This window comes from Erigeron canadensis, chromosome 3 (genome assembly GCF_010389155.1).
Source record: "Erigeron canadensis isolate Cc75 chromosome 3, C_canadensis_v1, whole genome shotgun sequence".
Taxonomy (NCBI): domain Eukaryota; kingdom Viridiplantae; phylum Streptophyta; class Magnoliopsida; order Asterales; family Asteraceae; genus Erigeron; species Erigeron canadensis.
The window spans coordinates 16,302,445-16,329,256 of record NC_057763.1 but is presented as its reverse complement, the minus strand read 5'-3'; the positions used below and the strand labels follow the sequence as shown (position 1 = coordinate 16,329,256).

The window sequence follows — 26,812 nt, the reverse complement described above, 5'->3', positions numbered from 1 at the left end:
CTGGTTTAAAATCTAGTTAGTTTATTAAATGGTTGGTTTATTTTTAATTAATGAATTATAAAATTTGATAATGTAATAAAAAAAACTAAAAAAGAAATATGAAGTCATCAAAACAATCTAATGGTTATAATTTAGTTTTGCTTTCCATCTAATGGGTAATGGTTTTTTCAAAAATGAATTTAGGGGACTCTATTGTAAGATAGGTAGATGGCTAAAATTTGTCTCAAAAGACACGAGTTAAAACATGATTTTAAGGGAATACAACCCAATTTATCTTTTTCTTAATCCATATATTTTAAGGAAAATTTTAAGAGAATAAAAATAATAAATATACAAAAATATAAAATAGAAATAAAACGGAAAAAGTAATTAGTATAATGCTCTAAAGTTAGCTTTTTCAATATATACAACACAATAATCATACATTTCCATACCTAATTTTCCAATAGTCTAGTTGGCTACAATGAACAAAATACATAATAACACATTAATTTTGAAACTACTTTTTCCAGAAGTAGAAAGTTATTCAAAAGCAAAGTTCAAATGCATACACACATTATAGGACTATTTACATAAGTTCAAAAAATAATTAATAATCAATACACCCCTGTATAGTCTCTTAGAAGGTTTATGCAAGATTTAGGTGTCAACGATGATCATGCACATTGATACCAGGATACATGAGGCTGAGATCAAACCTTCTACCAGTCATTAAGCCATTCTGATGTGTTGAGATCGTCCATGTCTTCACTTGCCAAAATTACTGGTTCAGATGTGTCACTAGGTCGAGTTTCTAGATATTGACCTATACGGGCCAGGATTTCCTGTGGAACTGTGCAGCTAGCATCTTTTACACTTTCCCAGTGAACACCGTTAAACCACTTGTGACTCTTCACCGAGTCGGTACCTTTGCTTCCAAGTCTTTCATTTTCATCCACTTGTAGTAACTTGAGGTTAAAAAGAACAACTTTGTTAAAATGGCGGTCTCTGTTTAGTTAATAACTAAGAGTTTAAACAACTTGAAGCAGTTTATGACCAAGAATCCATAACTTTTATGCTATGACATAAAGAAAAGAGATTTAGTTTGACCATCAAGGTTAAAGTATATGAAAATGTTGAAGGACCCATATAAATTTATGAACAGAGAATAGATTTCAGGTCAATTCACAAGAAAAAAAAGACTAGCATCGACTTTTTAGGTTAGAGTTATTGGTCAATCGTGCAAGATTTAGAATACCATATTAATTTCAAACCAAGTATAATGATCTTCTTTCTCTGTTCGTGACGAAGGGGACACATTCTCTGCACCGTTATACAACAAGCCATGACAAAACAAGCCCAACGCAAGCAAGCTTGGCCGTCCAGGGTCTTTGGCCAAAATAGGTCTCAATGACAAATTATACCTCATAAAAACAAGAATATGGCATACCTTCGTAATGAGATCAACAACTTCAGGACTGAAAGTATCAGGAAGAGTGAATTGTCCTTTGGCAATCTTTGCGAAGGTATCAAGTTCATTTTCTCTCCATGAACCAAATGGCATTTCACTTTGCAACATGAAGTATATCAACACTCCCAAAGCCCACCTACAAATAATGCCTTACATTTAAAATAGAAAAGTTTGGACCCTTGGATAAAGTTTAAGTTTTAATTAGAGCCATTAGATTAATATGATGATGTCATATACCTTTTTTATTTTTTTCTGATTTAATTTTTTTATGATAAGTTTAAATATTAATTATGGAAAATAATTTCTAAATTTTATATTATACTTCTAAAATCAATTTTTTTAATTTTTTTTTTCATTATACTATTTTTTTATGTCATACATTTTATTAAATTATGAGTTTATATCGGATTTTCATCATATAACGTAATAAATTCTGGTTATAAGTATTTAGTTATACATCGTTAGTATCTTATGATAAATATTATGTGATATGTATAAGGTGCCTAGAATAATTAAAAAAAATATAAGATTATAAAAATGGAAACTTCACCATTTTCAACGTCTTTTATCTATGTTTGTTGAATTACGATATTATAAAAAATTAGCATGTCATTAAGTATTTCTAATATATGAAAATTTTAAAAGGTAATATCTACATTAAACTTTATATTATTATGAAAGATATAATTAACATACATATTACAAAACAATTTCTAAAATAATAGTATTATCAGATTTTAACATGTCATATTTATAACCTTGCAAAAAGGATAACAAATACTGGGGGTAGATGTATAGAAAGTTAAATTATAATCCTTGGTAATCATATTTGTCAACACCATAGTTTGCAAAAATGAAGTCACAATTTCGACTAATTTATATAAATGAGTTGATTTGGGTTATGTTTCATCACTATTCAGTCAACTTGGTTAAAGCTAAAAGAATTAACTTAGAATGAAATTGGTAAAGTTGGTCATCAAAGATCCAAAGTATATTTAAATACTTGCAAACTTCCAAATCACTTTATTATTAAAAGTATATGCTTATCATGTATATTTAAATACTTGCCAACTTCCAAATCACTTTATTATATTTAATTACTTGCAAACTTCCAAATCACTTTATTATTAAATATAATTTTAGACGTGAAAATATTAATTTTGTAGTATATACTTCAAATAAATAATAACAAAAAAGTTATATTTAAACCGTGCGCCTTGTGTAAGAAAATCTCGCCGCTTTTCTACTTAGCGCTTGAGACATGGATCCTATCGCTTTTGTGCGCTTAGCGCCTTTTAAAACCAAGCTTGTAGGGCCTCTCTGTATTAAGAGAACTATCTTTGATCCTTCTAATCACAACCTTTCATCTACAAACCCTACAGCCAAAAACTTCCCTATTTCTTTCTTACTGTACTAGCACGGTACCCACGCACTGCGGCGGTGGTCGTGGCGGCGACTGTGTGGTGGCAGGGGCAACTGCTGTTGGTGGTGACGGTGACATCAAGTGGCGTAGATAATTAATGTAAACGGTTAATGTAGATATTTTAAAAGTTAAAGGATTGATAGTGTAATTTAATCATTAATGTTAAGGGGATAGTGTATGTGAAAATATTTAAAGGGTGCTAAGTGAATATATTACATATTTTTCAACACTTTCATAAATAAAGTGTTGTTTTTTTTTCTAATAATATAGTATAGAAGTATAGATAAATAAGCGCATAATGACAACTCTACATGAAGTTTTCTGTTCACTTGCACCTAACTAGTTTTAGGGGCTGCTTGGCAAAGGGTTTTAAAGGGTAAGGAATGATAATGATAATCTTTGAAGGTCATTGTTTTAGTATTATACAATTAATCATTATAGAGTATGGGGTAATCAAGCATTCCCAACTAATTTTGTAACCGTCATATTTTTCATATTTTTTTATTTAACATCAACTTTCATTTACAGCCAACCCCCAAAAATTGAAAGTGACAAAATACAATCATATTTTTGATATTTAATCCCATTTTTTTTCTATCTTCTGCTATCATTTCACTAACCTTCAATTTTTCTTAATAGCTATATGTACACATGGAGACTTAGATGTTGTATTTGCCACCTTAAAATGCATACATTAGTTGAAAATGCATAATAATGATTGTTATTATATGATTAGTATTATTATCTTTTTGCAATATTAAAATTATAAATGCGTATAAAGTTTTGAAGATTTGATGTTGAAATCAGATTGATTTATGGTTTAATCTTTTATAAAAGGATCAAGGTTTTTTACAAGTTAACGCTTGTTGTTTAAAGCAAGCATTATCAAAGATAATGATAATATCCATTCTATTCCTTAGTATTCTTCATAGTATTCCCATAGTCGTTACCTAGAAGGAACCACGCACACCCTTAGTTTGTAATCATTTTTTCACACAAACTACATCTAACATTAAAAAATAACATATAACCTAATAAAGGTATGTGGATCAGCCCAATCTGACCAGACACTTTAATATTAAATTATCCCGCTGCTCCACAACCCTTTTGTCGCATTTTGCAACCCCAGTATATAGTTAACAAAAACATCAACTAGGGTATGCATAAAATAAACATAGAACTTTTATCAGCAGAATCATTACCAGTCAGCCGCAAAACCATGGCCTTTCCCTTGGACTATTTCTGGAGCTAAGGAGTCCACCATACCACATATTGTAAAAGTCCTTTCACTCGACAACTTCTTCCCAAATCTGAAATCAACTAGCTACAGCACAAGACATACACAGAAAAGGGTAAATGTTGATATTATTCGCTGTAGTTTTATTAATATATATTGAAGCCAAGTATCTACAACATATTAGTTTAGTAAGGTGCAACATTGACCCATTGTAGAAATGAATAGACCGATTCTGGTTATCTTAATCTCTAGTCATCAATGGTTCCAAGGGGGTAACAATAGCCATAGTGTATTTAATGCATAAAGCTCCTAAACCTCTAGTTTGTCACCATATTTGACAGTGAGGTGAACAAAAACCGAAGTACCGAACCTAAAAACCGAAAACCGAAAAAAAAACAAACCGATTGGTTAGGACTTTTAAAATACGAACAGATCGGCTCACGTTTGGGTTTCATATGAAAAGCCACTCGCCAAAGTCGTACCGAAACCATGCATATTTGATTTTGTTTTATATCTATAACTAGATTATATCCTTTGCATTAGTTATATTGTTTTTACCATATATATAACAGTAAGTTTTTTTAAAACAAGTGCTCATAGGATAGGAAATCTCAAAATGGGTGTTTAGCTTGCTGCAGCAAATTATGCTTTTGGTATCAGCAACCACCAAATGTTTGAAAGTTTTTAGAAAGGATCAAAAAGATGTGCTACTAATCGCAAGGATCAACAAGAGCTATACCTAAACTCGACTATATCATATAGCTACAAGATATAAATATACTTGGGCATAACACTAAACAAAATATATCAAGCTCATTTAACAACCTCCAAGTGGCTCAATCATCTCAAAATCATGTTATCTATCTATCCTATAACTAAAAGAGAAGGTTGGGGGTATACTTGACACGCCATAGAGCTCTTTTTAGGCCTAAAATTCTCTCCTAATTACTCTAGAGCTCTCCTTTTTTCTATTTTTTATTTAATTTTTATTTGCTTATTAAATACATAATTGTACATAAAACTCCATCATAAATCTTTAACTATCAAAACAAATCTTTTTAAATTGTAAAGATATATATATCAGAACAGCAAGGGCCGGATACCGTGGTATATATATAACCTAATATCTTTACAACTCACAAAATAAATTATTATATATATAACCTAAATTTTTTTATTTATTTATTAGAATAGCAAGGGCTGGATCACGGGTATCCGGACTGGATACCCTGGACCAACCCGTTTCCTTCCCCCCTGGTAAATGCTCCACGAAGGCCCAGGAAACCTAAAGCCTGTAAATCCCACGCTCGAGAGTATCGAATTTGAGACCTCACGGACAAACGTCAGGGTGTCCAACCACTGAGGTAATTATTGAAGGGCAATAACCTAAATTTTTATTAATCATTCTCATTCATACTATTCCTCTCCTTCCCATCATAAATCTTTTACTATCAAAACATACGATTTTTTTTACATCACTTTAATTTTTATGTTTGGTATTTTGTTCGTGATTGTTTATTATTTGATAATGAATTGTTATGTTATGGTTAGTTGTCAATTGTACTTCGATTATAGCTAATTCTTCTACTACAAAAGGGTTTATTCTTATAAATATTTTTTGTTCATGTTTTCATCTGTTTTGTTATTCATTATTTTGATATTTACCTTTGACATATATTTTGAGACTATCCGTACCATCGGAGGGGCCTAAAGACTAGTTAGTACTGCAACTAAAATAGGAGGTTGGGAGTACACTTGGCACTTTTAAGCCTAAAACTCTCCTAATTACTCTAGATTTTTTTATTTACTTTTTATATGCTTATTAAATAGATATTCATATTTAAAACTCTATCATAAATCTTTTTTTTATCAAAATAAATCTTTTTAAAATTTAAAGATATATATTATCCTTAAAACTCTCAATAAATATATATAGAATTACCATCCAATTACCCTTTTTTAAAAATTATTATATACACAACCTACATTTTTTATTAATCATTCTCATTTATACTATTCCTTTTCTTAGTAAATTTTTGGACAAAACAAAATATACGGCTTTTATATCACTTTAATTTTATTTTTGGTATTTCATTCGTGTTTGTTTATTATTTGATATTGAATTGTCATGTTATTGTTATTTTTCATCACTTTTAATTTGGTTTGTTGTCAATTGTAATTTGATTATGGCATTTTCCATCTACTACAAAAGGGTTTATTCTTTTAGATTTGTTTTGTTTACGTTTTGTTAGTTTTCACATGTTTTGTTATTTGATATTTTGATATTTATCTTTGACATTTATATATATATATATATTAAGACTATCCGTTCATCGGACAGGCCTCAAGACTAGTTTTACAATAACTTTTGGAAAACAAAAATCCTGAAACCAAACGGAAAACCAAAAACCGAACAGAACGAAAACCGAAAACCGAATCCAACAGTTTACATGATGTAGTTTCGCACGCAATCAAATGGCTTAAGAATACTCAGGTTAACCAAAGACCGAAATCATTGACAAAACGTCAATTCTCCAATAACTCAATAATAATCGACTAAATTTTACAATAGGAAGTAACGAAATCAAATATAATAGGAAGTAACTAAGAATTGTCAACTAAATCAAATATAAAAGAATTGTCAACTATAAGTCTATAATAGGAAGCAACTAAGAATTGTCAAACTAAATAGGAAGTAACTAAGAATTGTCACTAAATCAAATATATAAAAGAAAGAGATAAATACTAAAATAGAATAAAAACATATAATTTCTTGTTTTCGGGTCCCACTTTTCGAAAACATTGGTCCTCGAGTTTTCTGCATGCTTGAAAAAACCAACCGAATCATAGCAACCCGGATCCAAAGGAACATCAACGCAATTCCCATTCATTATTATCATGACTAACCTAAATAGCTTTACTTCATGATACAACATTTATCATTAATCGATTAGAAGTACTTGACTTGGCTAGGTTAGTTCCGTGTGGCCCACCATAACATAAATTCTTCTCCAATCTTACGAGCAAGGCCAAATTTTCATTAACTTTTTCAACAAGCGTTACAGCTCTCCATGTAATGTCCTCATGCATAGATAGCTTACCATGAACCTCCTTATAAATATCTTTATTATCTAAAGCATGTACGATTCTTTCATCAATAAATTTGAAATCACTTCCTTTTTAAAATCCAAAATTTGTCGACGATACGTTGAATAATCCAATATCCGGACTTCCCATACTTTGACGCCCAGTAGCCATCCCAATGTCGTGTTTGTAACATCCTAATTTTTTAGGCCAATAGAAATTCACCTTTATTATAGTTTTGCCTTTAAAATAATTTCCTAGTATTTTATTTTTTTGGATATGGGATTACTTTAGTCGGAACTTTAGCGGATAGCGGGCAAAATATCCACAAAAACTAAAAAGGGGCGTGGCATCAAGGAAAAGATGCCAACCATCCCTAACTTTCTATTCATCATTCCACTCACTAATTTCTTTTCTTCTTGTATCTTCTTGTCAATTCCTTTTCAAACAAAATTTAATCTTCGATTCAACCAAGAAATTATCCAATTGGAAATCAAAATAATCATATCAAAGTGAAGAGTTTAATTTGGAAGAATTGAGTGTATGGATTGTGTGTGTGTGTCGACATCAACAAGGAGAGAAGATTTTGTAATCCCAAATCTTAATTCTAACTCTTTTCTTTAAGGTAAGAATTCCATTAACCTACTTTTATTTGTTTTTGAGAATTAGGGTTCATGCAACCAATTGAATTGGAAATTTTAGGGAAAATGATTATTTTGCCATTAGAGCTTTTCCATTAACGAATTTAGGGTTCTTGAAGATAAGAATTAGGGGTTTTCTTAAAAATGAGTTATTTACTTAAAATCAAGCCACGGTTCATGAAAATTGATAGAATGGGGATTTTAAATGAGTTGGCTATGTTGTAATGTTTTTCTAAATTCTTACTTGTAATGACACATATAGAGTGTAGTTGTATGAATGTTTTAATAAACATGTTTTTGGTGGTTTATGGTCAAAACAAGAAAAATGAAGTTTTTGAGTAATATTATAGTATGATCATATGGTATAGATTATGAAATGATGGGAATAATGATTGTTGAAGTAAAATGTTGTATAGCCATATTGATAAGGTAACGAAATGATGAGTTTTAGTATTAAAATGAGTTATGGCTATGTTGTTGTAAAGGTAAAATTGAGATTTTGAAACAAGCCAACTCTAGAGCTTATTGAGAATGTAAATGGGTTAAGATTTCTTGTGAGTTATTTGTGTTTGGCTATGGTTAGATAACCTTGAATATGATGGATGACCTTATATGTTTTTTGAATTTTATTTGCTAGATCGAAAGCTTGTAATTTATGTTTTTGCGGTCATCATGGATTTGGTTGTCGCGAAGGAGGTAAATACCCTTGCATACAATTATATGTACGTTGGGTCGATTACCATATAACGGTGGATTCCATGTGTGGTAATCGATTTGGCGTTAGGGCCTTAGAACCCCATAGTTGAATTGAGATCAGGCATGACAACCTCTTCATGTATTGAGATAAGGCCTAAGAACTTCTCGAGTATATTGTTTAGCATATACAGATCATGTATGTTTTGTTAGCGCAAAGGTGAGTATGCAAGTGATGGTATGACAATACTATTGGCTAACTGAGATAGTCCTTTGTGTTTTTACCCTCCTTCGTGTGTATAAGCGTATGCGTTGGTATTCACTAAGCTTTGGCTTATTCTTTTAGTTGTTACCTTTTTTATAGGTTGTCCTGGAAGTGGAAACAATAAATGCTTGAAGATTGAAGTTAAATTGGAATTTGGAAATGCTTTCTTATTGCGGTAAATGGTTTGCGGCTAGAACCCTTAGTGACCCCTTTGGACTAATGGCTCTTGGCACATTTGAAGTGTTTTTGGTAAAGTTTTGTTAAATATATTTCTGCTAATAGTAGGTTAGGTATACTTGATTTAATTAGATTCAAAGCTCTTGTAAATGTCGGGTTATGTATTTTGTCCATTTTGAATGTTCGGTTAATTGATTTTGAAGTATGAAAACGAGTGGTAAAGTTTACAAGAAAAAAGTTTGGCTATTTGCTGATGTACCAGTTAGCGTTGCGTTGCCCACCACTAATAGGGGAGGCTCACTAACCGAAGGTTGAAGACAGAATGGTTCTAGTCCTACCTACCACATTCATTCTGGTGAGGCTCACTAGCTCAAAGTATGATCACGATGGTTTTAGTGCTACCTACTACCCCGAGGTGAGGCCCACTAGTTAGTTATTTAAAAAAAATTTCTTATTTTTCATAAATCGAGTCGTCACGTTTCACGTGTCCACCCAATCCATCACCACCTTCAATACCATTCCTCGTCCTCGTAATCATCATACATGGGAGAAGAATCATAGAATCGTCATTGGTAACATACTCCTCTTCCCCGGCGGACTCCCAGACGCATCCGGTTTCGTTTCCTCCAATGCCAACATGGGAGAAGAATCATATTAAGGTGTTGTAGTTGTCTAACCCTCGCAACCAGCCTCAATCCAGAGATTAATGGTGTGGGCTGTTGGATCTTTGCAATCTGGTGATAACATCTCCAAAGCGTATTCATCGTTGCCTCCGCCGGCGGATCTACGATCAAGAAGCCTACTTCCACAACGAGCCATTTGAATTAATCTCAGCTCCGACACCAACTAATATAGTTTTGCACGCAATCAAATGGCTGAAGAACACTCGGTTAATCCATGACCGAAATCATTGACAAAACGTCAAGTATCTTATAACTGAATAATAATCAACTAAATTTTAAAAATAAAAGACCCTTAAAGTAGATCCTAAATCCACTATAATAGGAAACAAACTAAGAATTGTCAACTAAATCAAATATATAAAAGAAAGATAAATACTAAATTAAAAAAAAAAAACATATTCTTGTTTTCGGGTCCCATTGCATCATTGTGGTTTTCAAAAATGGAAAGCTTCGGTTCAGGTGTCGGTATTATGCCAAAACCGACCCAATCTGACCCCTATTGACATGCCCAGCTGTTTATAGAAAATATGAAAAGTTTGGACAAAAAGTATTTCAAGTCAGCCCAGCATGACCTGACTCTACCAGAACCCTGTCTGACCCGTTACACAAGGCACACACATTTTATCACCTCTTAGAAAATCCTGGAATAAAAAGTGATGAAGACCAGAATCATACCAGTACACGTCCTGTTTGTGAGAAAATCAGAACTTCTGGCGACACACCTCTGTAGAGAACTCCAGCCTGAATCACACCAATCGAACAAAGAATTAAGAACCAAACCAAAATAAAATGGAAGAAAAGAAAACACACTATTAAATTAGTTCGACCAATTTTCACCGATGAACCTAACCTTGTGTAATTCTTCTAAGGCCACTACTACAGAGGCAGCACAGAAACGAGCAGATGGCTCATCAAGTGGAGAATGAATTATAGAAGTAACTGGACACGAGATGAGAGTGTTCAAAAGTATGCCGACATGATTTTGGTCAGCACAAGTGCACAGAACTTGAGGCACACCGGGAGACGTATGCATTTGTTTGATTAGCTTCTTCTCCTTTAAAACCTGTTCTTCCTTCCCAAGTTTCTTAATCTTCTGTTTTGAAAATCTTTTCAAGCTAAACAAATGTTCTGATGGAAGGAAACAAAACATTGATAAATGTATATTAGAATCATGATATAGGGTCAATACAATATGTAGAATTTTAGGATATCTTTATTATTATTACTAATGTGTTGAAAGCCTGTCATTAGCACCACCTACCATTTTTCATGGGAAAAATGACAACCACATGCTGACAACAGAGTTGATGCAGTTTATGTTTTATCTCAAATAGGTCAAGCTAGAAATGTTTAGAGTATATTACACGGATGGTCCCTATGATCCGGTCAGATTTCATTAATCGTCCATAACTTTTCAAATTTACCTAGTTAGTCCTACTATTCCAAAATTTAATGCCGTTATATAGGGTCCATTAGGCTCCCGAGTGACCAGCACGTAAAGGGATTCATGTACTTGCATGAATGGTCTCTAATTTTCTTTTTTAATTATTGTATAATTTCTGTATTTACTGTGTAACATACATGGATGGTCTAAACTTTTAACTTTTTAATTATTGTAATATCATTAAAACTTAAAACTGAATTGAAAATTAACTTAGTTGTTGCAATACTAGGCTGGATGGGGTGAGATTTTTTATAGTGAATGTGAATGTGGAATACGAGCTACTCGCTGCTCTATGTGCAAGGTATTTGGTCACACTAATTCCCAATGCCCAAAACAGGTTAAGGAAACAGTGAAGGAGTCTTGTAAAGACAGGATGACGGGTTCCAACAAGTAAAGAAAAACTAAGACAGCGAAAGAGCAAGGATTCCCAGCAAAGAAGCAGCCCAATTTTATTTATAGGCCAGTTTTAAAGCCGAAACAAGGCATGATCAACAAATAACGTTACAACCAGTAATTTCTTTTGAAGCTCTTTGTTTTGATAAGGACATTCATGATGTGCACGCCGCACGCGAACTTGGATAGTAACCAGAACAGGGATGATGTGCCTAAATGAAGACAACCAGCACCTTAGCACCTAATGATGATATTTCTGTTGATGACGTTGAAGATGACTACAATGAAAGGACTGGGTCCATGTCGAACCTGTTCTTCCAAAAATACTTTGTTCGTTCAGTACGAGATGTTCATGAACGTTAACGTTTCACGAACGTTCACGAACATTCGGCCGTTTATGTATTTTGAATTAAAAATATTGGTCTTGTTTTCTATTTTGATCATTTGGACCTCTCTATTTGTGTTTTATGTATTGGAATAAACATGAATTGTATACTATTATAAATGCATGCATATTACGGCATAATATAAGGCCCCATATCTGGACACAAATAGGTGATGGCAAGAATACTTCGATGTGGTTTGATAAGGGGGCTGAAATATGTCCAATTCGTAACTATGTTTCAGCTAGAGATATTATGCGGGCAGACCTGTCTCTTCGGTCCATAGTTTCAGACTTCATTGATGAAGGTATTTGGAAATGGCTTATGGCCTGGCTTGACTTGTTTCCTGTTTTAATTGAATTACCCAACATTCAATTGTCAAGAGGCATTCATGATTCTTTGATTTGGAAAGACGCACAAGGCATGGAAAAACCCTTTTGTTCGAGTGTCGTGTGGGACTCTTTATGTTTTAAGCAGGAGATTGTTAGATGGCATAAGACCATAAGACTGCTTGGTTTCCCCAAATGATACCAAGGCATGCTTTTTTGATGTGGCTTACTATGAGACACAAATTGAGGACACAAGACAAGATTTTTTGATGGTAGTAGAGATAGGGTGGTTTTCCAATGAAGACACCCTTAAATTGAGAACACAGTAAGAACACTTAAAAACATCATTTTGATGCTTTAAAAGTCCATAAAACTAACATAACTAATTATGATTATTTAAGCATTTAACAACACATTGATGGTCAGGAAAATGGTAATAAAACAAAACAACAATGGTCGAACAGGTAATAAAACAAAACAACAATGGTCGAACAGGAGAATCATGAGGCTAACACTGCAACTCAACCTATATCGTATGCTGTTCAAGGTGGTGGGAAAAAGAAAAAAGTTAATTGTAGAAGTCTTGAATCAGCTAAAACGATGGATGATGTTGATATTGTTTTACCAAAGGACTCGGTGAGAACCGTTCAAAACCGGTTTGCAAATACTCTCTTTGGTTATTTTTTTCGGTACTAGACTTGCATTTCCGGTGGTGGAATCGTTTGAGAGGAATGAATGGGCGAAATATGGTATTCAACTTGTCATGATGAACACGAATGGTTTTTTCTATTTTAAATTTGCAAATGGACTTTTTACTTAGAAAGTACCTCAACTTGACACCTTTTACTTTATTGAAGTCAAAAGAATAAAATGTTCTATGTTGAGGACAAAAACCGGCAAAAACACCTATTTCGGGTCCATCATCGGGTAGCTAGTCATTTTCTATTTTCATAGACATATGTATATATATAACGATTAATCTAATATGGACATATGACTAAATATAAGGACCTTGTAAAGATTATATAAATTATACATTTATATAACAATAATTAATGACTCATCGGACTTAACATATTTTATGATGACCTTTAATAAAAATAGTTACAAGATACAAACATTAAAACGTGACATTATTAGCAGATTTATTTCATTTGGACAATTTATAAGGACAACAAAACTATCATATATATATTATGACAATTGACGAGACATAATGGCAGTTCCTAAGACACTAGTATAGGACATGGACTAGTGCAATTAAGTAAGTACTTACGGAGTGACTTGTGAATAATGTAGGACTTTCGGACAGATAGTGAGCTTATTTCAGGTGTACTTGACTATTCGTGTTCTTGTTCGTTCATCTAGGGTATTTGTGCTTGTGCTGCTTTGAGGTGAGTTTCGTAGCCCCTCTTTTTACATGTTTTGGGGTGAAAAGTATACTTGTTCTTTTTAAACAGTTTTGTCGATTTCTGTTTATGTTCAATATTGAGCCGGTGCGTATAGTTATTTATGCCATTTGACGTGCTTCTGTCTGGTTGTATGTGTGTGATTACATGTTTGTCGTTGTGCTTTATGACGTGCTTTTTGTGTTTATTGGAGACTAACTTTGGACTAAGGCAGGTACCGTAAGGCCGGACTTTGAGACATTGAGACTTGGGAGACTTTTGGATTTATTATGGCGTAACTCTGCTCGTTATATATTGAACTATTACCTGTTAGACTTAAAAGAATCGACAAAAGACTTATTTCTTTGACTAGACTTTTTGACATAAAACCTACGAACTCACCAACCTTTGTGTTGACACATTTTAGTATACTTATCAGGTACTCAAGCTAATCAGGGATAAAGACTGCTATGCTAGGCTTGGACTTCGGAGTTTAGTGCTCCTTTATTTATTGTCAGACTTTAAGGCTACACGCCTTGGATTATTTATTTATGGACTTGGTTGTAATAAGCTATTTTAGCACTGTTATGACTTTGAACTCATGTTTTTAGGAATATATTTATTATATTCTATTTCATTTAGCAGTATCTATGTAATTCCATGTCGTGCTTTACTTTTCATGACACCTCATGTTTCCGCCAACGGTGGGGTGTTACAAAGAAAGAGAATAAGCATTTGGAAACAGAATGAATTCCGCTGTTTGGTACCCACAGAGAATGGATATACAAAAAAATTAAAATTTTAAGCTTACTAGTTATAAAGGTTGTAAATAACGTTTCGCGGTCACTCGGCGGTTGATTACCTTTAGGGGTGTTTGGTAGGAGGGAATCATAGAGAATGAAAATAGTGAGAAAGAGAATAAGTATTTGGAAAGAGAATGAATTCCGCTGTTTGGTACCCACAGAAAATGCATATATAAAAAAAAATAAAAATTTTAAATAACAATAAATTTAATACATATAACATCTTGAAAACAAAAAAAAAAAAAAAAAAAAATTTCCATTCTCACCCATTCTCTACAATTTGTAGAGAATAGAGACAATAGAATTGATTCTCCTTTCTCTATTCTCATTCCCTTTCTTCATTGTAAACAAACGAAGGAATTCTTTCCGATTCCCTTTCTTCCTTTTCCATTCCATCATACCAAACACCCCCTTAAGGTTAAATCTCATTTCGCGGAGTTATAACGGCGTTATAACGGAGACTATACAATATAAAGGAATTTATATAAAAAAAATATACATATTAGCAATTTTCTAACAAAACTAGTCAAAAAGGATGTCCTTTGACCGTTATTTGACCATTAAGCTCCGTTAAATCCGTTATTTGACCGTTAAATCCCGTTATTTGACCATTAAATCCTATTATAATGGCCGTTAAGACTGTTAAATCCGTCATTTGACCTTTATTGACTCAGACCTTGAAATTTACCCTCCACCCCCCCTTAACGTAACGGTGGACCTCCGTTACCGTTATTACGGTCGTTAAGGTGGTTATTTACAACACTACTAGTTATTGAAATTAAAATATAGAAGAAAACACACCCACAAAACCATAGGTGGGAATTCCAGATTGGGATCAAACATACAATTTAAATTCTTGCAATCTCCAAAAAACAATTACTTTTAATGGTTACTATAATTCAATAATTCATCGTACCATTGCTGTAATAAATTAGTTCATTTATCCTGTACATTCCGTGGTATTGCATATCAAGTTGATTAATTTGTATAGTGGTTGGTGGGTTCGAAATTGGGGTTTGTGTATGTATGCTAGTATATTGCATATATCATAGTAAATGAACATTGTATTTATTTTGTGTATGTATATGTATGCTAGTATATTGTATACAATGTTTCATAAAATTAGTTGGTGATCACATGTGCATGAACAACCATATTGGTGATCATATGTCCATGAATGGCCATCTCAGCACAATCAGCACATGTATGCTAGCATATTGTATACAACCATATTTTTTAACTCTTCCCTATATATATATATATGTATGTATAGGGTAAAGTTATATTGAGAACCCTTTTTTTTGCGAGAACCTTTGAGAACTTTTCAAATCAAGCCCAACCGATGATTATTCTTTACATGAAAATTGTTTTTTATTGTTTTCTGAATAACTTATGTGTAATTTTGAAGTTTATAATTGTGTGGAGGCATGGATTATCATCCGCTATACAATTATGTGGAGATTTGGATTCTTGATCACATGTGTACGAATATTGCTATGATTACAGGTGATCGATTTGCATACATGTAATCATAGCAATATTCGTGCACATGTGATCAAGAATCCAAATCTCCACATAATTGTATAACGGATGATAATCCATGCCTCCACACAATTATAAACTTCAAAATTACACATAAGTTATTTAGAAAACAATAAAAAACAATTTTCATGTAAAAAATAATCATCGGTTGGGTTTCGATTTGAAAAGTTCTCAAAGGTTCTCGCAAAAAAAAAGGGTTCTCAAAATAACTTTTCTATATATATATATATATATATTGTATTTGTATTACTCAAAAGGTGAAATCCATATTTTTTATATCCAAACTCAAGTATTGTTGACGAGTGGAATAACAAAAAATTTAAAATAGATAATGTTTGCCTACGAAGTTATATGTAGGCTTGAGTTAACTTGAACAATTGACATTACAAATTGCCCATTTGGTTGTCGAAATTAGCATTTCACACCCTGTGCTCTTTTTTGGTCATTAGGTGCCCCTATAGTGTATCACCCATCACCCCTCCTTCTAACGACGTCTACTTCTCTCTGTTAATGCCCAAGTGCATCTCACGTGAGGGTATATTTGTCATTTAAGCTATTTTCTTCGTAAAAAACATCTTTCCAAAACCAATATTTGCCTCTATATACTAGTACATAAACTTTAACATGTATTAATATCTAATTTTATACATACATACGCATCTATTAATCTATATATCTATCTATTCATCAGTGAAGGTCACAACATCAGATAATCATTTAAAGTGGGAAGTTAAGCATGGGCGTTTGAGAGTTAATAAATTAACAAAAAAACACAAAACCTAAAATAATTATTCAACATTATCATCGGACGGTGGTTTCATACTTTATTTCGAGCTTTATAAAATGCTTTTCAATTCCTATAATTATAATAATAAAGTAACAATAATAATACTAACAATAGTAGTAGTACCGGTACTAATAATTTTCATGAATCTCCATTTGCTTATGATCATCGCCATCTGTATATGTTCATTTTGGTTTCTCTTACCTAGCGAGGGTGGATGGCCGGAGATGAGCGATGGTAAAGATCCACAAAACCACACTCACAAATTAAGATCTACAGATTTCTACTTTCATGAATTATGGGGGTTGGTGGTGGCTAGTGGTTGTAACGAGGGATGGGGGCTGACGGTGTATATATATATATTTTATATCATCCGAGTCTTGATTTCTTTTGGTGTTTCTGGTGAGTTCGAGAGAGTAAGAAAACGGGTTTTGGTATATATATATCTCAATCTATAAAGCAACTCTTGATCTTCTCTCCATCTTCTATCCATTTTCATTCCAAAGATATAGATATAATATGTACGTATTGATATCTACCAATATACTAACACAAGATTGAAGGGTTCTTTAAACGACACATGGCGTAATATTTGATCGACATGTGTCTTTCTAAGCTAACTATTAATTATAATATATATGTTTTTAATATTATTTTAATCTTTACTTTCCATCAAGATAATATTAATAAAATAATGTTTTCCCAAATATCTGCATATTGATATTATGTATTGGTATTGGTATGGAAATAGAGTTCTATTAGGTTTGTGTGTGGTTGGGTTTTATATATTTATTAAACCTATGATTATTATGAATATAAACCCCGGCCTAAAACACAAAATTTAGTTTTAAGAAATAGTTGTTCGAAATCAATGTTTGGTACCGAAACTAGAGGTATGTCTAATATCCATGTTAAAAGCCATCTACATCTTTTTTATTTATTTTACATTAAGGATTGTTTGAGTAGTTAAACTATTTGTAAGTAGATGCATAATTTGTTAATTAGTTCTCATTGAAGACCTTTGACATGTGTTCAGATCTTGGTGTTAAGATCTCTCTCCAAATCATGGTATGCTGGTAGTATGTATATAGATATATATATGATGATTTTGTGTTTTCTTCATATATATATATATATATATTTAGTCAATCCGTACATTGTACGGGTATTAAGACTAGTATATATATAAATAAATTGTGACATCTGAGAGAATATATATATACACATGGTTGAGAGGGAGAGATAAAGTCATAGAGAAAGAAAGAAATCAAAGAACAAAATTTATGTGGGTATATGGGACGTTGTTGATATGGGAATGAATGTATGCATCGGATATAGATCCATAAATTTTTGTGAAGAAGATAGCTAAAATTACGAATATACCCTCACAAGGAATGCACGTGAGGGCATTAACGGAGGGAAGTAGACATCTGTTAAAGGGAGGGTGACTAGTGATACAAAATGCAACTACATGAGCACTTAATGACAAAAAAAAGAACACAGGGTGTGAAATGCTAATTTGACAACCACGGCCCACGGGGGCGATTTATGATACTAACAGTAACTTGGATTATCCAGTCCGCGACCTATCTAATAGGGCAGATTGTACTAAATGGCGACAGCAATGGTCCAAATCTAGTTTGAGATTCCCTAAAATTTATACTTTCAAGAATGTCAAATTTTCATCGCGGGGAGAAATGCAAAAAGGTAAAGCTAAAGTTTCTTGGGAAGTAGTTTATTTGCCTAAGGAGGAAGGTGGTTTAGGTCTGCGAAATTTGGAGCAGTTTAATATAGCTCTTCTAGCTACTCATGTAAAAAAGTTCATCTCTCGCAAAGAGTCTCTCTGGGTGAAATGGATACATACTTATAAATCGAGGTGGAGAAATTTTTGGGAAATTCCATGCCAAGGTAATACGTCTTATAGTTGACGCAAGCTTCTTCAATTAAGGCCGATTCTTTATCCTTTCTTTTGGTTTAAAATCAGTGATGGACAACTGGCATGTGCGTGGTATGATAATTGGAATCCATATGGGCCTTTGAAAACTTATGTGACGCCTCGTGATATCACTAGAGTAGGGTATGGTCTGAATGCAAGTGTTTGTGACATTGTGGCCAATGGTGTTTGGTTGTGGCCACAAGAATGGGTTAATAAGTTTCCTGCAATTTGTCCTCCGGTTCTTCTTGAGAATATTGCTGATGTCGTTTTATGGAAAGATCAAGCAGGTAATGCTAATGATTTTTCGGTTGCTAGAGTGTGGGAGTCTACCCATTTTTCAGCTCCTAAAGTTGATTGGTTTAATGTGGTATGGTTTTCTCAACAAATACCTAAACATGCTTTTATATTATGGTTAGTTCTTAAGAAAAAACTTAAGACCCAGATTTATTGAGTACTTTGTTCATGCTACATCAGATGTACTACAAGTGTGTCCATAGTGTAAACTACAGCTCGATTCCCATGAGCACCTTTTTTTTCTGAGTGTTTATATTCAAAGGAGGTATGGAATGTGGTTTGCTCCAAAACTGGTTGGTCAAATCGAAGTATCGAACAGGGGTTTTTGTTGATATTATTGATGAGTTGCGGCCTATTGCTAAGAAGAATTCGGTTATCAGTGTAATCTCCAAGCTGGTTCTTGCAGCTTCGGTATATTTTTTATGGCAAGAAAGGAATGCAAGATTGTTTAAGAAGAAAAAACGTCCACCTGACAAACTCATAGATGCTATTATTACGACTGTTAGATTGAAGATGATGAGTGGCAGATACAACAAGACAAAAAGAGTAGAGCAATTCTTGACAGCTTGGGATCTCCCGTTTTCATTAATTCTATCTGTGTATTTGTTATTTTTTACTTTGTTAGTTTTTAGTTGTTTGGTTATTGGAGGTGGTATGTCACCTTTTACTGGTGGTTGCACTTTCGTGCATTGGTTGTAAGTCGTCTTGACATTCAGTCAAGCGCCTGTTTTTATTGAATTTATATAAAATAAACAGGGGTGACGGCCTTTTACCACAAAAAAAAATTTCATCTTTAACCCCATCAGCAGTAGGACACGTCATCAGTTCAACACCAGAAAAAGTAAAATTATTAAGGTTAAGAGTTAAGACATAAACTCAACATGGTAAAGGTGTAAAACTACTGATACATAAGTTGCCATTTTGTATCTGACTTGTTATGTTTCATGAGTCGCTTTAAAATTTGAAATTTGATAAGTTTTGGAGATTTTAAAAGTTTTTGAATGTGGAAACCTTAACCAAAAATTGGACCAGAGTCGGTTATTTGTTTTAGCAACTAACTTATTAATTTACACTGCTATTTGACCTAAAAAGCCAGCTTTAAGTCATACTTTGTAAAGAAGATGAAAGTACAAACCTGAATCTTTGGGTTGGACAAGCCCAATGTCACAGCAGTCAGTGGAATATAAACTTGTTTTCCATTCCTAGACAATTAGATACATTAAATCATCATCTTGCTTACAGAAATGAACACAAAACAAAGATGCAAGTATCATACCAAATCAGAAAGCTGAACTTTTGAAAGAGAGGACGTATCAATACTCCTGACAATCTCATGTGGAAGATCACTGGATGTTTCTCTTGACCTAAATAATGTTTAGCAAAAGAATCAGACATTTGAAGCATCTTCAGCCAAATAGCCATCTTATGAATATAAACACTAAACAAAATTACATACAGACAAATTTATATCACTTTGATATGTTAAGACTAGACTGAAAACTACTTTTACAGCTTGTTTTGGACTCTAGACATGTTTTACCGGTAAATCCTTCATAATTCAAGATATTAAAGCTGTCTATATTTAGTCATTAAAAATTGGTAATCCAACTATTTGGGTTGGTCATGGGATGGTTAATTCTTCGCATACAAGAGTTATGAAGGCTTATCTAGTTATGTTACGGCCTGAAACAGTGAAGGTGAGAATTTCCTTCAGACAAAATTTGTTTGTATGCAATTTTAAAGGGTATTCACTATTCTCTATGCATGCCTACTTTAATACTGCAATTAACACTAAGGGTAATCTCCTGTGTATAGCATATTTCAGATGAAATCATGTACAAACTAAGACATACCAAAAAAAATCTATCATGAACGTTACTCACATATCGGTGCACCTACTATACGAAATTCTATTATAGGTGGTACAATCATCCCATATACACCGGACTGATTCGGGTCGTGTTTAGACTATAAAGGGTTAAACAGGTCAACAAAGTTAGCTTAAAAGGGAATTAGAGGAATTGGCCGAATGGACAGGAAGTCCCTTATATGTATCTAATCCATAAGAGCTCTGAAATCAATTTATTCAAAACATTAAATTACTAGTGCAAATAAATTATAAATTATACAATCATATTTGACCCACTAGTTGGTCGTATCATGTATTTTCAAAAAAACAATTAGCGACTCCATCTAGGAACATTTTCGGGCAAAATGTGATATAAGTTGGTGGAACCTATTTCGACCAGGAACAAATATAAGCCAATCTGACAAGTTGCCCGAACTGTCCAATCAGATCCATCATCCATCCATCCAACTTGCCATCTCTATTTCTATGTGATTTTATGGACCCAACAGTAACGTACCTGTATTCATCTTGCAAGATCTTTGGCAAAGGACCAACAACTGATTCAAATCTTTCCTTGGTTAAAACAGCACATACCACATTCTCTAAAGCAATGACATGTAAAGATTTGATGCATTCACCAAGGAGTGTCCATTCACCAAAATAACTCCCCTCAGTCTTTTCCATTGAGAGTTGGGAACCACTTGGCACATCATCATCGTCCACTTTTTGAGCATCAGACATAAGGCTGGATGCATTTTGACTACTAATATACGAATCAAAAGTAATCCTCACTTGTCCCTTCTGGATCATATATAGTCCAGAAAGACCATCACCCTACAAAGACCCTATGTAAAATTAAAAACTAAAGATGACAAGAGAGTATATATATAAACATTTCAAAATGGTTGGTTAGGAGTGTTGCGTACTGGGTCAGAACCGGTAATTGTGGGGTGGGAGGTGGGGAATTGACTAAAAACACTTTTTTCGAATTCTTTTCCATATAGTGATAACTAATAATAATTATAATTATAATCAAGTTAAATATTTCTATATATAGAACCTTTGGGAAGGTTCTTCACATTTAAATACGCTGCTTACTTATTTCCTTTTTAGACAACTTTTATGTTAGACCCACTAGAGTTAAATATTAATTCAGATCATTCACATATAAGTTGCTCGAAATGCACACATTTAGATAATGTAAATTAGTAAATTTTACCTTATTAACTATAGTTTGTCCACTGCAGAAGGAAACTTCAGAAAGAGCATCAGCAATGAGACTGAGTTGTAAAATTGTTAATCTTGAAAGAAGATCAACAGAGCGGAGTAACTTTAATGAGGATAAATTTGAAAACTCTGATGTAAGAATTCCCCTAAAATCTTCTCGTTTAAGGGCCCACAGAGTTCCATTTGTCACAGCACGAACAGAAGCTTGAAGAGGCTTATTATACCTATAACAGATCATAAAGAAAATCGCAAAGCTATGAAACCGAAAGGTGAAAACACACTCAGAATGAAACCTCAAAATTTGATCACTGTTGGTTTGCAATTAACGGTTGCAAAATGGGTGGGGTCAGCTAACATGTAACTGTTGATGCAAGTTAAAAGCGGTGGTTAACCAGAAACACTTTCACCAAAAACTTACTTTTATGTAAATAAGTAGTCTGTCAACACTGACTATAATGATTATATAAACTGTATAATATCTAAAAACTTCAGATAATATGATCTATGAGGTTCTGATGCAGTTCTAAAATTACATTTTGAAGGACATTCTACCCATTTCAGTAGCCTTCTAAGCACCTTTTTAATGCAGCTCGTAAGAGAAAAAAAAAACTCTCTAAGTAAACGGGTCAACATTGCTACCCATATAATAGACTTGGCACAGCCAAAATGCCTAACCATCTTGAGCTTTTGAGGAACATGACAAAAATTCAGAAACTTGATGTATCAAATACAATTAATGTTCTATCATGTCTATCTTCATAGTGACTTGAAACTAAAAGCTGAAATATTTCATGATAATTGAAATCCATGTTAGCAAAGGATGTCTCACATTAGTGCCAGCTCACCAAAGGACGAAAGCTTGTCAGCTGTATAGCGCTGTAGGATTCTTGCAACTGTTCCATTTGTCTCTTCCTGTTGAAGATTACGTTGTTAAAGATTAGCTAAATGTCTCGTAAAAGCAAAACCTACAAAATCACTCGGTCCTTAAATAAGTAAATTTAGATATTTATCTAAAACTGCCATCACCTGTGTTGCGAAGACCTCAAATTCACCACTTCCAACAACATAAAAACAGTCACCCTCTCCACCCTGCAAGAGGTGGTATTGTTAGACATAATTTGACATAATTTTCCTATCGAGTACCCGAACATAGCAGAAATAATATTTCCCCAAGGGACATAGACGTGGAAAAAAGAGCAGGGAACGAAAACATCACATATAAATGTTTTCAAATGCATCTAAGTTCTCAAATTGATAATGTTTACATCAATAACCTGTTTCACCACAGTATCTCCTGCTTGAACTTCAACTCTTTGCATGGAATCCAACAAGACATGGCATTGGGAGTCGGTAAGCTTTCTGAAAAGAAAATGATCATGCAAGGCCCGTTCAATGTGTGCCTGTAAAGAGAAGAAATCAATATAATCAAATTTGCATGTAACAAACCTTATACAAAATTCTACTAAGTGAAAGAAATTTAACTGATAAAACTTTACTTCTTCTTCCCAAGTTTTTCTGTGGCCTGAAGACGGAGGAATCCACAATTGGCCATTCTCCAAAGAATTTTCAATTGCTCGAAGACGTGTTTTTGATATATCAGTCCTCACTCGCTGGTTTTTAGCATTCCAGTTCATTGTTGTAGGAGACTCTGATCCTGACATTTCTACAACTTGAGGTACTGGAGGTCTTAAAGCAGTGCCTGGAATTGCTGCGTGACCAACTTTAGCCTGCCACAAAATCATAGATCATAATTCAACAATGAAAACTATAACCCATAGGAAACAAATTCGCAGTGGTTAAAAGAAATCAGTTTTGTTTACAGTGAGGTAGCTTACCCCAGTCAATCCACTTATTTGAACCACTATCACAGTAATATCATCGGTTCGAGTTTCAAATTGCAACCAAAGACGATAAGATTCAGCTACAATTGCAGCACAAGCATCACGAGGATCATTATAATTTAGAACCTATAGCAAGAGATAAAGTATTAGAATGAAAATATTTTGACGGATATTTTGAACATGAATTCTAGATATTATTTCATTTGTATGTGACCAAATTATGTCATTGTATTTACAATGATAATACGCACGATCGTTATGTATCTTTTAAAAAGGTCTCATTCCCACAACTTTAGACGGAGTCCTACTGAAAATACCATCTGACTTCAAGTAATATATATTCTCACAATTGGAGATTTCCATGCAATAAAAACAATGGGGTAGACTTATAATTTATTTGGGGATAATCAATGGCAGACTAGGAAGTTGTATTTGGTTTTGAAGCTAAATATTTCTGAAATCCATACTAGCAAACTACTGATTATATGTAACAATCCGAAATGTACCTATAGACGATCCACAGGGGTTGTAAATTACTAGACAATTTTCTTTTATAAAATGACTATTAAAGGTATAAAATGCAACACCAAATAAATTTATGTCTTTACCTACGTGGAGTTACAATAGTACCTGTGTATCAGACGATAATTATCTTTATGTGTAATCAAATTAGAACATTACTATGAAGACATATCTTCGACAATAACGTACTGTACTGTATGCAAAATCAATTGGTTAGATCCACTTTCATTCTCGACCTCTCTAGGTCATGTAAACACATTGATTGTTCACCGAAACCATGGTTAAAACATTTCATTCTTTAAATTCCAGCTATGACTATATACATGCAATTATGTGCATAATGTTTACATGATACTTTTAGACCCAAAAAATATTCAAGATAAAATTGGAATATCTTACCATGTCAACTACCGCTTGACTAGAAAGAAACTCAAATACACCGTCACTGGCAACGACAAAGAAAAGGTGTTCTGGTGTGAGTTCCAAAGCAACAATTTCTGGATTGGCAACAACACCAATAGTCTCAGCAATCGAATCACCGATACTTCTAGTAAAAGCAGTTCCTGGATACATCCCATTTGGGACCCACAACCTAGGAGGATCACCATCATCACCTTCTTCAGTTCCCCAACACATCACATCTGGATTCTTCAAACCTTCAATCTGATCCAAAGTAAGAACTCTCGCCCCACAAAGTTTAACTCTTTCAAGCTCATCGTCTCTAAAAGGAGTTTGATCTATAGACAAATCAACCGCCACAATATCCGTCCCTCTTCTTTCTGCTATAATAGCTCGGGAATCACCAGAATTAGCAACAAAAAGTGTCTTCCCACGTACTAATATAGTAATCGCAGTCGTACCACTCATACTATCATCTATATTGGTCTCGGCATGTAACTGTGCATTTGTAGACAAAAAAGCAGCATGACACGCCTCAACCGGATCAATATGAAATCGACTATTTCTAAGCAAATTTTCACATAGCTTTTGCTTCACAAACTGTGAACATTGAGCTCCAAACTCACCATGCCCATCAAACACCCCGAAAAAATGATCATTATGGTTAGTCCCAAAGGGTGTGTGGATACAAAAACTATCTTGATTAGCTTTATCTAAAGCATCAGGGTAGTATCCCCTTTGAGACAAATACGAGTACTGAAGCCTATAATTTCCGGTGGGAACAACAACGATTCTAGAACCGTCGGGCGGTAAAAACTGGGACGAAACCCTTCTTAACCTAGTTATACCGACTTCAGGATTCTGAATAATTTCAGTATCATCTTGTTTATTAGGTGAAAATACACCAATTTCAGATGAATTCACATTATTGTCGCTAGTTTCTTTAAGTTTAGTATCTCTAGGTGCACATATATCACCAATACAATTACAATCAATTGAATAAACACAACCCATTAAACCAGCAAAAAAGTATCATGGGAGCCGAAAATCAAATAGAAACTCATGACAGCCAAAACGCTCTTCACTTTATCAGCTGGATTTATAACCTGTAAGTACAAGAATTTCTTTAATAGCACAAAACAAAGAAAAAGAAAAAATCGCTAGCATCTCACTAAACCCTTATCTAGTGGGATGGGGGGAATTAGTACCTTAATAATAATGATGATGATAAACAACAAAGTTGAAGATAAAAAGAAGAGGAAGCTGATAGTTGGATGTCGATAAGAAAAGTATTATTGTTTTATTTTAGATGGATGGATGTATGGATGGGTGCATGCGATGTATTGTATGTATGTGTGGAGAGACAAGCTTCTCAGCTTTTTAGTTCTATGTTAGATATTAGGCTGTAATTGTATTTTGACTCTTTGAGTAATATTTTTTAAATTGATCAGAGTTCTTATCGTAGAGTTCTACTTGCACTTTCAGTTTTATTAATTACCGTTTTAGTCCACATAAATTTGTCTCTCTCAACCGTTTTTGTCCAAATTTCAAAAGGACATTAAAATACCCATAAAGTAAATTGATATTTTAGTTTTCTCATTCCAAAAATATCAAAATAATTACTTTCGATCTTTTTCTCAGAAATTTTATCATCGTTGACAACACATAACATATCAATAATCTTTTAATATTGGGCTAATTGCTTAAAAAATCTCTCAACTTGTCACATAAACCTTTTCCGGAGCTCAAACAAAAAAAAGTTCTAATTTAATCAAAGAAAATGGCTAAAATCACTTTTCAGGGGATTTTAGTAAGTAATCGGTAAAAAATTAATCTGAAAACGTTTTTTATTTATTTTTATTTCATTTATTGATGACATGTTTTTTCCATGTCATTTTCACTTTAAAAAAATTACACGTAAGGATCGCACTATCTTATTGTTGTATATAAACGACAACTTAAACGATCTAACCCTACAAACCCCACAAAATCTCACTCCTTTTTGCCCCCCTTTTTATCTGCTTC

The 26,812-nt window shown here is 33.4% G+C and overlaps 1 protein-coding gene across 1 annotated transcript; it reads right to left on the bottom strand.

The window, feature by feature from the left end:
* Positions 1 to 403: 403 nt before the first annotated feature.
* LOC122590623 (protein phosphatase 2C and cyclic nucleotide-binding/kinase domain-containing protein) lies at positions 404 to 26,127 on the bottom strand. Its single transcript, XM_043762806.1, has 16 exons — positions 25,996 to 26,127; positions 24,788 to 25,893; positions 23,861 to 23,992; positions 23,522 to 23,752; positions 23,300 to 23,425; positions 23,052 to 23,114; positions 22,855 to 22,937; positions 22,018 to 22,249; positions 21,316 to 21,632; positions 20,226 to 20,313; positions 20,085 to 20,151; positions 10,504 to 10,781; positions 10,329 to 10,394; positions 4,076 to 4,197; positions 1,430 to 1,586; positions 404 to 947 (listed from the first exon to the last, which is right to left on the bottom strand). The coding sequence occupies exons 2-16, from the start codon at positions 25,799 to 25,801 to the stop codon at positions 702 to 704; spliced, it is 3,222 nt and encodes a 1,073-aa protein (XP_043618741.1). The 5' UTR covers positions 25,802 to 25,893; positions 25,996 to 26,127; the 3' UTR covers positions 404 to 701.
* Positions 26,128 to 26,812: the final 685 nt, after the last annotated feature.

Bases quoted from the DNA above. Each gene is read 5' to 3' on its own strand.
- LOC122590623 (XM_043762806.1), bottom strand. From the start codon at position 25,801: ATGGGTTGTGTTTATTCAATTGATTGTAATTGTATTGGTGATATATGT. The intron at 20,314-21,315 runs GTACGTTACTGT...AACATTATTTAG, and splicing joins ATCTTGCAAGATGAATACAG to GTCAAGAGAAACATCCAGTG. The intron at 20,152-20,225 runs GTATGATACTTG...CTAATTGTCTAG, and splicing joins AAGTTCAGCTTTCTGATTTG to GAATGGAAAACAAGTTTATA.